The 12,169-nt window shown below is 46.5% G+C and overlaps 1 protein-coding gene across 2 annotated transcripts in view; it reads left to right on the top strand.

Moving 5' to 3' along the window:
- Positions 1 to 12,169, top strand: part of mcu (mitochondrial calcium uniporter) — a 69,078-nt gene that overhangs the window by 28,906 nt on the left and 28,003 nt on the right. The window contains exon 2 of one of the 2 annotated variants that reach the window (XM_076285830.1): positions 369 to 482. The exons of the other annotated variant lie outside the window; for it this stretch is intronic. Coding sequence (XP_076141945.1) covers positions 369 to 482 — 114 coding nt within the window. The remainder of the gene's footprint in view (positions 1 to 368; positions 483 to 12,169) is intronic. 2 annotated transcript variants of the gene reach the window in all.

Here is a 12,169-nt window from a genome sequence, read left to right as displayed (position 1 = left end):
TGCCTGTAATGATGGAAGATTTCTCTGTTCTAGTTGTTTGAGCCCATCCAAATGGGCTCAAATCTAATTTAATGTGACTTTATCTACACAAGCAGAAAACGGCAGAGCTGCTATTACTGTGGGGAAACTCTCAAAGAAATTTTTGACTCCAGTGCGCATGAGTTTGAGCTCTACAGCCTGCTAGTGCACCTGTTGTTTAGACTGCTTGGGTTTATCCTGTGTGAGATCTCTTATCTGCTGGAAGTGAAGTGATTGTGGGAAGCGCTTTTTAGCATGGTCGAGTGCAGTAGAGGGTAGTGAAAGGATAATTCTGTCGTTCTGACTCCACTCCTCTCCACTGACATTGTATCATTATTCCTCCCCTACAGCAGGAGGCGCTGTCTGGCCCCCTCGCCCACCAGACCGTCAGGAGAGCACATGGCCTGCGGGCTGCCGCCAGATCTTCCCTCTTCTCTCATCCACCTACCTCCCTGTCGCCTCAGGTCAGTGTGTGTGTGTGTGTGAGTGGGTGGGGTGTGTGTGTGTGTGTGTGTGTGGGTGTGAGAGAGAAAGCGAGAGGGTTTGTGTACTGTGTCTGTACTGTGTACTGTGTGTGTGTGAATATTTCCATGTGAAATTGTCTGTGTGTCCTGCTGCTTGAAACTTTGGCAGTTCTCTCTCGCTTGTCTCCGCAGTTGCTGCCTTGTCTACTGTCTACCATCTCATTAAAATGGGGAAGGACAGGCCGCTGACCTTGTGCCATCGTGCATTTGTGAGATAGGTGTAAAAGTGTGTGTGTGTGTGTGTATGAGGCAGAATTGTTTTATTCTGTGTGTGTAAATGTGTGTGTGTGTGGCAGAGTTAAATTATTGTGTGTGTGTGTGTGTGTGTGTGTGTGTGTGCGTGGCAGAGTTGCATTATTGTGTGTGTGTGGCAGAGTTGCTTTCTTGCGTGTGTGTGTGTGTGTGTGTGTCTAAGCAGACAGGTCTAACTGCAGATAAGAGATCTCTGGGCACTAGCTGGCCCTGGCACTCCTCCTGCTGTGAGGTGATTGCGTCTGCGTCTCCTGACCTCCTGCTCTCCTGTCCCGGTCACCCTCTCATCAGCACAGGGACACCTTCAGCAGCGCTGCGCTCGTGTTAAAACCGAACCCTCACTTATCACCGCATCCACCTGAATCCACCTTCACCTGAAATCCTAACCCCTTAGAACTCTGCTAGTGGTGATTGTGCATTACAGAGTGTTGCAGATCCAGTTCGTGTTGCGGTCAGTGTCCGTTTCTGTGGCGTGGACACACCGGCGCTTCATTGACCGTGTTGGCTTGCCATGTGTGTGCCGTCACGGCTGCACAGCACTCGGTCTTTGATCTTGGCAGGGCTCCTTTGATCAGCGCTATTGGGCACGATTGCTGCACCGGTGTGCATGTCTGACCTCTCCATGGTCTCACAGACCGAAGCCTGCTGTTGGGAGTCTTGTCTGTCCGGGTGAATGTGTCGGTCAGCTGATGTCCATTCTCTAAATGAGGGCCTCGCTGGCCTGCATCTCCTGTCTGACTGGATAACTGTAGCCAATGCCCAGCTTCCTTCCGCTTCCTCCCACCCTCCTTTTTGGGAGCTTAGCCGCGATTGGTCAGTGGGAATGTCTATGATGTCTATTCTGCCGTGGGATTGGCTGGAGCATAGACTAGAGTGCCGTGCTATAGAGATCAGCTGAAGGTTAAGAGGCGTTGCTTTTATCTGTTTTTTTTTTCTCTTCCATCGCCTCACATGGAGAGCGAACGCATGCCAGATGAAACTTTTATGACCAGAAACAGGCTGGGAGCTCCATGAGTCTAGTTAACTTGGTACACTCACACAAGTGCATTTTGTGTGTGTGTGTGTGTGTGTGTGTGTGTGTGTGTGTGTAAGAGGCTTTTGGGGGAAATAGAGTGCATTCACAGTCATACTAATGTGTGTAATGAGAGAGTGTGTGTGCATTGATAATCATGCCTGTGTGTCTGCATTCCTGACATGCCATCACATGCTGTGTGTTCAGGCCTGTCACACTGAATGAACGGGGAAGTAAGTCCTTCCGCTTCCGCAGGGTCATGTCTTCCTCAATTGTACTCTGGGGAAATTATTTGGCTTCTTTTTCTTGCTTTCCTCTTCTACTCTTCTTTCCTTTATCTCCACTCACTGCGTCTCTCTTTCCACGCCAAACTCTTTAGCTTTAAGGGACCTGCAGTTAACCACTAACACCTAGCCACGGATGTTGACATCCTCATAGCTTGTGATTTTGCCCTAGATGGTGGTTGTGGTTAGGTTAGGTAAGGTTGTGCTTTTTTTTTTTTTTTTCTAACTGTGCTTGAGGATCATCTAGCTGGTACTTCTCCTTCATATCTGTGTGTACATGTGTGACTCTAGTGATGATCTAGTCTAGTGGTAGATGGAGGAAGAGAGGAGAAGAGGACTCCTGGATTGAGAGAGAGAGAGATAGAAAAGAGGGAGAATGAAGGAGTGAGTGAAGTCCAGCTCTTTGTTTTGTCCTTCTCGTGTGTCCCCTCTGCAGAGCCGCTGCCCTTTTCCTCTCGTTCCCGCTCCACCCAGCCAGTTTTTTCCTCAACTCTCATTTCCTGCTCTCCATTCTACCCTCTCTCACTCTCACTCTCTTTTTCTCTCACTTCCTACCTTCCTCAACCCCTCTCTTTCTCTCTCTCTCTCTCTCTCTCTCTCTCTCTCTTTCTCTCTCTCTCTCTCTCTCTCTTTCTCTCTCTCTTTCTCTCTCTCTACACCTCTCTCCGGTGTTCGGCCCTGCCTGGTTGCCATTGACTGCTGAGGCTTGTCGTGGCAGCAGTGCATCGATCGCCCAGAGCTGCTGCTGCCCTCGCTGGCCCATGACAGCCTATCAGTCCAGCCTGGGCAGCTGGCATTTCACAGAGAGAGAGGGAGAGAGTGGCAGGGAAAGTTGAAAAGAAGGAGGAAAGCGTTCTGTGGAGTAAAGCTCGGAGGGCCTTAAAAAAAGAAGAGAAATTGAAGCGTTAATGGGGGTGGGGGCAGAGAGGCAAGAAGATGGAGATGGCAATTCTCAAGCCTTCACATAGGGCTAGGGCACAGTTTATCATGCAGAGAACAGAGCAGAAGGAGAGGAAGAGAGAGAGACAGAGAGAGAGAGAGAAAGAGAGAGAGAGTGTGTGTGTGTTGGAATGAAAAGGTTTTGGGGATTACCACGGAAACACTTTGTCCTCCTGACAGAAGCAGACGGGGCTGGGGTGAGACCCATTAGGAGGAGAGGACATAAGGGAGGTGCGCCACTATGACAGAGAGAATGAGAGAGAGAGAGGGATAGACAGAGGGAAGAGAAGATGAGTAGACATGCTGTTGAATAGACTTTAAATGCATTGACGACATTGAGAGCCCCTCCTCTCTTCAACTCTCAGAGCAAAAGCTAATCTCCCAGGAACAGATAGAAGCTTCTAGAAGTTTCTGAAGCCCGGAAGCAGCTGATGAAACAAGGTGTCGTCAAAGCACCCAGGCCATCGCTGTAAACCGGGGGCCAGGTTCCCACCACTTACAAGCCATTTATTAGCGGGAGCTCTCCCTGCGATGCCGCTGGGGTAAGAGTGGTGGCTTGGCGAGTGTGCGGTGTTTACACGCTGAAGTGATAAACAGCGAGCAAGCGAGGCCTTATATAGGCACGCGGCGGGAGTGTTCGCCATGCTTCAGTGGCGCTCACCAGGAAACCTGATCTCTCTTCCTCTTGTCTTTTTGCTTAAGCTGTTTTATCACAGCAGATCAGGGAAGTCCTCTACAACACACACACACAGACACACACACACATACAATACAGCAGCACTCACTCATAGAATGCACAGAATAAACACAAACATCCTCGATTGCTTAGCAATTACCTGCTTTAGAGATTAGCAACCCACCCTCCTCCTCCTCTTCCTCCTCTTCCTCCTCCTTCATCCTGCATGCCCCTGTTCCAGTGTCTCCTTTTTTAAATCATGGTTCACGGCTGAGGGATTGCCCTCGGGGTGCTTGTGTCCACTGAGAGGACAGGAAAGGACAGGAAAGGACGGACAGGACAGGAGAGGAGAGTACAGAAATGACCTGAGGAACCCACTGCTAGGGAGCTGTTGCACCCTTGCTGATGAGGAAACTCACATTAAAGTACATGATTTAATAAGACCCTATCGCCAGTGGCTACTTGAGTGTGTACACACACACACACACACACACACACACATACGCACACACACATGTGTGAATATATGAAGTGTAAGTGTATTGCTCTCCCGTTAGCACTGCCACTCCTCCTCCATGGTGGTGACACTTTCATACGGCCCACAATTGTGTCATTGCCTTCAGGGATAAGGTTATTAGGGCAAACTCTACTGACCACTGACTGGTTAGGCAGGCTCTGGGCAGTTAACAACAGTCAGCTCTCCCAGTGTTGTTCCTCTGCCTTCTCTCTGGCTGCATTCCAGAAGGATCCATACATGGTTATCAATAAAGGAGATGTATCGGGCTGTGCGGTGTGTTCCTGTACAATAACACTGATGCGATAACAGGGCTTATCGTAGCCTGCGTTGGGTTGGGATGCAGTGCTTCCCCTGATGTCCTTCCACCGCTAGCTCGATCACTAGCAGTGTTGGGCAAGTTACTTCAAAATCATAATGTATTATGTATTACTTATTACTGTCATTTCAAAGTAATTTGTTACGTTATAATATTACTGTCTCTGAATTGTAAGGCATTACACTACTATTGCATTACTTTTAAGTTAATTTCACCAAAATATCTAGAAATATGGATTTGCCATTCTAAATGCAGTTTATTACGCTCAATGCAGCTTGCTCTTCCAATGGAGGGAGATGTGGTATAGCATAATGACTGAGCTAGGCTTAACGGCTCCCACACACAGCTGCGTTCCGTCAACGCATGCCAGTGGGTGTTCCCGACGGTAGCTATGCAAATGACGAAGTAAAACCGTAATGTGATTGGTTGGTGCCGTCCGTAAATTGGCTTGATTGGCCGGTGCCGTCTGTCGGTGCAGCAACAGCTGAACTCCTCAACGCGAGCGGCGGGAGAAACGCGACGCGACGGACCCACAATTCAGTTCGGCAACGGATCACGTGAGCCCATTTAAAGTGAATTGGATGCGTCTCCAGCAACACGATGCACGCAGCTGTGTGTGGGAGCCATTAGGCTAACAACAGTAGAATGCAATAGGCGCAGTGCTCATGATGCAATACAAGGAACATTTCGGTGCCCTAAGTGAGTGGCTTTGAGTGAGTGACATTTAAATGATAACTCAAACACCTAAAGTAAAATAAAAGGCCTATTATTTACCGACCATTACTGTGTGTTTTTAAACATTAATTTCTGAAGAAATGCTGTTTTACTTATAAATGGTGCTGTAATGGCTATTTGTCCTTATGTTAACAAAACAAAATAAAACAAATCAAATGGCCATATCCTGGCACCGTGGATTAGGCTTTACGCAGGTCAAGGAAAACAATTCAAAGTCCAGAATACCAGAAAAGGCATTTCAATGTTGGTTTATTCACCATTTCAGCAAGTTACAGCCAGCAAACGCAGCCTTCACCTCTCTGATCCCTGATAAAAACCATATGCCCCGGTGCCCTCCCAAACCCATCCCACTTGACCTACATATATGTAAATCTGCACCTGACGGCCCATTCAATTAACGTAAGCTTAAATTAAACTATAATAAAAAACAAAAAATACAAATAATAAAGAAACATAAACCCAGTTTAACATTAACAAATCATAATAACAACAAATATGAATAATTATAATAATAAATCAAGGATGTTAAATACTAAAGAAAATTAAACCACAAATAGCTCCAACAACCCAGCCCCTAATTGTGAACATGAAATCTCACAATTACCTTTAGCGTAAGCATAAGAGAGCTATTTCCCTAACCTATGCCCTATACTACTATAAGAATCTTCAGGTCTTCTTCTCTTCTCAGGGACACTCAGGGAGAGAGTCTTTCAGGGGACAGCCTCAAGGAGGAGACAGAGCTTGGTAACAGGTCTCTCCAAGGTGCTGGTCTTTGTTTGGACCCTCACAGAGCGGACCAAGCCTCTGGAGTCAGATGCGGTACTCAACACTCTGCCCATCATCCAGGAGCCTCTTGGAGCTGTGGCATCAGCAATGGTGACAATATCCCCTGGACAAAAGCTCCTCTTCGGTCTCACCCATTTTTGTCTCTCTTGCATCACCAGTAGATATTCTGATGTCCACCTTTTCCAGAAGAGCTCGGCGATATACTGTACTTGTCTCCACCTTCTCCTAATGTACAGATCAGATGGCTCAAACAAACCTGGTGGCAAGATGGGTTTCCCTTTTAGTTGGAGGATGTGATTGGGAGTGAGCGCCTCCAAATCATTAGGATCATCTGAAACTCTTGTGATTGGCCTGTCATTTAATATCGCCTCTACCTCGCAAAACAGAGTCTGCAGACCCTCCTCATCCAGAGTTTGCTGCCCAACAACAGAGGTAAGTACACTTCGTACTGAGCGTATCAAGCGATCCCACACGGCACCTTGATGTGAGGCCGCTGGTGTGTTGAATCTCCATTTCACTCCCTCTTGGACAAAGGTAGTCTCCATCTTTGATTGATTTAATGCAGCCAGTGCTCGTCTTAGTTCTTTCTTTGTGCCAATAAAATTTGTGCCATTGTCTGACCTGATACTCGCCACAGGACCTCTTCTGCAAATGAATCTTCTGACAGCATTTATGCAGGAGTCTGTATCGAGAGAACATGCCACTTCAAGATGGACAGCACAGCTACTCAAACAGGTAAAGATTACTCCATACCTTTTCAGAATGGTTCGTCCTCTTTTTACATCAAGTGGTCCAAAATAATCCACTCCCACATCTGTAAATGGTGCTTTGTCTGGCAAGACTCTCTCTTCAAGCAGGTCTGACATTTTCTGCTCACCCAGCCTTCCTCTGTAACGTCTGCATACTGTACACTCAGAGATGATTCTTCTGGCTGCAGAATTGGCATTAAGGATCCAATATTTCTGTCTTAACTTGCTTAGCATGTGATTACGACCAGCATGTCCAAGTTGTTGATGAATGTGACGCAATATCAGCTGGGCAACATGCAGATCTTTGGATAGGATCACAGGATGCTTTACTTCCAATGGCAGTGCTGATTTAGACAAGCGACCACTAACTCTGAGTGTGCCATCTTCCAAGAAGGGATCAAGACGATACAGGGGACTATCTTTAGACACATTCTTTGAGCCTTGTTTTTAAGAGGCAATTTCACTGCTGAATCTTTGCTTTTGTACATAATGGACTACTGCCCTTTCAGCTTCATTAAAGCGTTCAGGGATCAAGCTGGATTTTCCAAATGTGGCTTTAAACCTTTTTAGCTCCTGGTCCACTTTGTCACATTTACCAGCCACAAGTTCCTTCCTTTTCCGACTCAAAAGCAAGAGACGCTCTTTTAGCTCTAGGAGCCAGGCCACTGATGTTCTGAGCTTCCTCCAAGAGGAAAAATAATGGATAAAGCAATCTGTGGGAGTGTCACTGTGCTTAACAATAACATTCACTATTGGCTCCTTCTTCACATCTCGATCATCAACAGAAACCAAAGATGAACCTATGTCAAATATTGGCCACTCACTTGCAGGTAAAGACAGAAACTCTGGGACCTTTAGCCACTTTCCTTGAGTCATAAACTCCTTAGCCGTAGGCCCGCGAGACGCTTCATCAGCAGGGTTATCTTTGGTATTCACATATCTCCATTGCTGCGTGTTTGTGGCTTCTCTAATAACTGAGACTCTGTTGGCAACAAAAGTGTGGAAGCGACTTGTCTCATTTAAAATGTACTTAACATGTTCTCCAAGTATTCTACTGATATGTGATTAGCAGTTACAACAGTACAGCCTGTTTAGACATTACCTCCAGAGTCTCCACCACGAAGAGGCCCGTTTATGACCCAACCCACTCTTGTCTTTACTGCATAAGGTCCATCACATTGGCTGTTGATTAGCTCCCATGGTTTGGGAGCATCAGTGCCAATAAGCAAATCCACGTCGGAATCCACCTCAGGTAACTTAATGCTGCTCAAGTAGGTCCATTTAGCAACATCCTCTTGACATGGGATATTCCCTCTTGACACTGGCATTGTAGCTTGTGTCAGAACAGATGGTAACTCAATAAAATCCTCTTGATCAAGACCAGATACCTCCAATCCAGATACGACAGTAGTTTTAACATTTTTAATCTGCCCCATTGTCCTAAGTATAATGTTCTCTGTTTTGCCAGTTACCCCCAACCTCTTTGCCAAATTAGTAGTACAGAATGTACCCGAACTCCCTGGGTCAAGAAAGGCATACGTGTACACTATTTTGTTGCTCTTTTGGCTTTTCACTTTCACAGCGACAATAGGGAAAACAGCACGGTCCTCTTCTCCAGCCCCTATATGTCCACATGTCTGCTGTAAAGCAGGGCTCACAGTCTCTTCCTTTGCGCAATCCTTTTCCACATGCAGGACAGATGGATGCTTTCTATGGCACACTTGACAATCCAAACGACTCCTGCAGTCTTTGCTTGTGTGTCCAAACTTTAAGCAGCAGAAACAAATCCCTTTTTCCTTTAGGAAGTGTATTTTGTCCTGCTGTGTCCTTGATTTAAACTGTGAGCATTTGTCCAGTGCATGGTTGGTATAATGGCAAAATATACATTTTATCTGGTTATCTGGAGTAGGAGTGATATGTTTTCTGTTATATTTATCTCCATCTTTTGTTGCAGTAACATTGGTGGCAAAAGTACCTCCTTTTCTCCTCTGCTTAATGTGAACTGATGTTTTAGCTTGGTTGGCTGAAGATGCATCATGAATATTCCCAAACAATGGGTCTAAAACAATTTTGACTTGTTTTTCAATAAAGCTCACAAGATCAACAAATACTGCCCTGCTACCTGTTTGTTCATGAATGTTACATGCAACATTTCTCCACCTTTCCCGCAGCCTGTAAATGCTTGGAAAACGAATGATTGAAGACCCACCAATTCTAGTACTACGTGGTGATTGAGAGAACCCAAAAGGTATCAAACTTGCATGTAACATCGTGTTAGTGCATTTTAACATTGTAAACGTTATTGATGAAGATTGAAACGCAGTTTGCAGTAAAGCTACTATTCATTAGTTACATTTGGGTGCCCCCTCTGTCCTTTGGTGTCCAACGCAAAGTGCGTGATGCGCGTGGTGGGAGCGGTGGCACTGCCAGGCTACACAGTCTTTTTCTGCATTTCTATCCCTTTATTCTCTTCAATTCAAGTTCACAGCACAAAGCTGACATGCACAACAGCATAGTTTGTGTTTTATCAAGAATCAAAAAGATTAGCGTGGCACTACTTTAGATGTTTCATTAATTTACTTGTGCTATTTCGCGAGGCATAGAGAGATCTTTCGGTTTCGCACACAAAGTGCACTAACTATTATGTTCTTCATAGCGTTGTCTCTGACAAGCTGAAAATAATGAGCGTAGGCTATGTCCATCCCGCAAATAGAGTCCGCCTGCGAGTCTGCTGCAGCCACAGTCATATTCAACCAGTATCAGGAGATAACGTTCTATTTTGCGCGGATTTTTTCTCCTCTGTTGTTCTCGCGTGGTGTTTGCGAATATGTATCAAAACAAAACACCACTTAATTTCGGGTTAAATGCATTGTAACGCGCGTTACTGAAGTTTGCACCGAGTAAAATATTACCCAATTTTTTTTTGTAATGCCTTACATTACCACGTTACCGCAAACAGCAATATATTACAGTAATTACATTACTTTTGTAACGCGTTACACCCAACACTGATCACTAGCAATGGTTAGCGTTCTCTCAGCTCGACCTTCAGGTTTTCCTTTCTTGTTCGACCCTCTTCCTGAAATGGCCATGGGGTGGTCAGAATGTGGGTCTCTCCCATGATGTATTCAGCCACCAGAAGGTTGAAATTGAGTTAGTGAGTAAGAGAGAGAGATGGGAGGACCGTTGTAGAACATTTGTGGGGGAGGATGATTTAAAAAAAAGAGCTGTCCGAGGTATTTTCTAAATCTGCTTCTATTAGATTAGCTAAAGGGCCGTCACGGGCACAGAGGGGCCGAGGTCCCTCGAGACTGTCTGGAGACAATGGACTGTGACATGGGACCCAAGGGTACACGTGTGTGTGTGTGTGCCCCTGCAACAACCACAGCTCTGCCTTTGGGACCCGATGAGTGTGTGTGCGTGTGTTCCATGCATCCAGGGGAAGGAGGGAAAAAAAGCGATGCTGGTTTGAAGCCGAGCTTCACCACTCTCCTCTTGTCCAGCCACAAAAGGCTGCATCTGGCTGATTCAGCATCATGTTAACCTCAGTTGCCCTTGGTGGACCGTCCTGTCTGGAGTGACTGATTTGTCTTTCTTCTCGTCCTCCGTGCTCCGCAGAACTGACTGATTGCATCTAAACGCGCCTGAGGCTATTGCTGCATATAAACAACGAGAACCTGCAGAGTCAAAACGGCTCCACTGGCTGCCTTCCTCCAGCAATTATGACCCTGAATGTTTGTAGGACTTAATGACTTCTATCGACTTGCATTGACGTGCATATCGACATGCTCCTCACGGTATCCAGTTGGACTTAGTTTTCTTGGCGGTGATTGGGAGCACGCAGTGAATCTTCAGGAGGCAGTAGTCAGGGGTGATGAGAGAAGTGAATGAGTGGAGTTGGGGCTGGGGTGAACGAGTGAGGTATGCTGTGGCGTGGCGATGAATGAGTGAATGAAGTGTGGTGTGCAGGTAGACGAGTGAAGTATGAGGTGAGTGTGTTGTTGTGGTGTGGAGGGTGGGGTGGGGCCCTCCGCTCCTCTCTGGACTTGAGAGTTTGCACCTCCGGAAGAGACACAGAGGATGAAGAAGAAGATCAGCGGGGATTCAGTGTTTGACCCAACTTAGTTCCCACCTGTCAGGCAACGAGAAATCCACATAAATCCACACACGCACGCGCACACACACACACACACACACACCAACTTGTGTGAATGTCAGTTGGATGGGAGTCCTTGCACTCCAAGGTGGAAACATCTCTGTGGATTGTCAAAATTAACTGTGTGTGTGTGTGTACGTGTGTGTGCGTGTGTACGCACTTGCTCCATACGGGGGTGACACTAGAACAGCATGGTGCTAAAGTGAGGAACAGAGTCTGTCCTTAGCCTTGCACTTCTGCCCATTTCCTCTCCAGCATAGCCAACCACACACAACACACACACACACACACACACACACACACACAGTGTGAGAGAGTTTCTACTCAACCTGTCACAGTCAACATTGGAGACAGGATAGAGCCGCACACTCTATTCACCTTCAATAGGAGAGAGAGAGAGAGAGAGAGAAAGGGATGGTGGGAGACAGGGAAAAGAGATGGAGAGAGGGAGTGAGTGAACGAGATGTAAAGCGAAAGGTGTAAAAATGAGATGCTAAAATCATGCAAATTGAAAGCGATAGCGGGAGAAGCCCAAATGAGAAGAATACTAACAGATGAGATTCTGATAGCTGGAGTGCAGAGCAGATGAAAAGACATTTTGACAGAGGTGGGTAAACGGCTAATGGGGAAAAGACTTCTGATTGCAGGTTTTCACATACAGAGAGGGATCAGAGGATAGCGTGGCAACAGCAAGAAAGGTGAGAGGTGTGTGTGTGTGTGTGTGTGTGTGTGTGTGTGTGTGTGTGTGTCCGCCCCCGATGTGCCAGCCCGTGCAGCAGATGTTGAGCTGGGAGAAGGATGACAGCAGCAGGAGCTCTCAGTGGTACGGAGCTGCCTGCAGAGGCCAACTACACTCACACGTACAGTACTTTCTGAAACACACACACACATATACACACACACACACACACAGACTCACTCCCATTCACTTACTCGGTCACACAGGGACTCTTGTATAAGTCTACCATTGTGCATACAGCATCAGATGTGACTACTTTCTCATTAACACAGACGAATACACACACATACATAAACACACACACACACCTGTGTTGAATCCTGTGTATGTGTGTGGGCTTCAGTGGTTGTAGTGGAGACATCAGAGGTGACTTGTGATTTAGCTGCCACCCGCTGATCAATGCTTCTCCCATTAGCACCCCTCAGTTCACTCCTAAAACAAGTCAGTCAGTCCACAAGTCAACCCT

Source organism: Alosa pseudoharengus, unplaced genomic scaffold (genome assembly GCF_046254945.1).
Source record: "Alosa pseudoharengus isolate Yale_2024_CS ecotype anadromous, Long Island Sound unplaced genomic scaffold, YU_APseudo_1.1 YU_APseudo_1.1_scf_15, whole genome shotgun sequence".
NCBI classification, from domain to species: domain Eukaryota; kingdom Metazoa; phylum Chordata; class Actinopteri; order Clupeiformes; family Clupeidae; genus Alosa; species Alosa pseudoharengus.
This window is presented reverse-complemented; position numbering and strand designations above follow the sequence as displayed.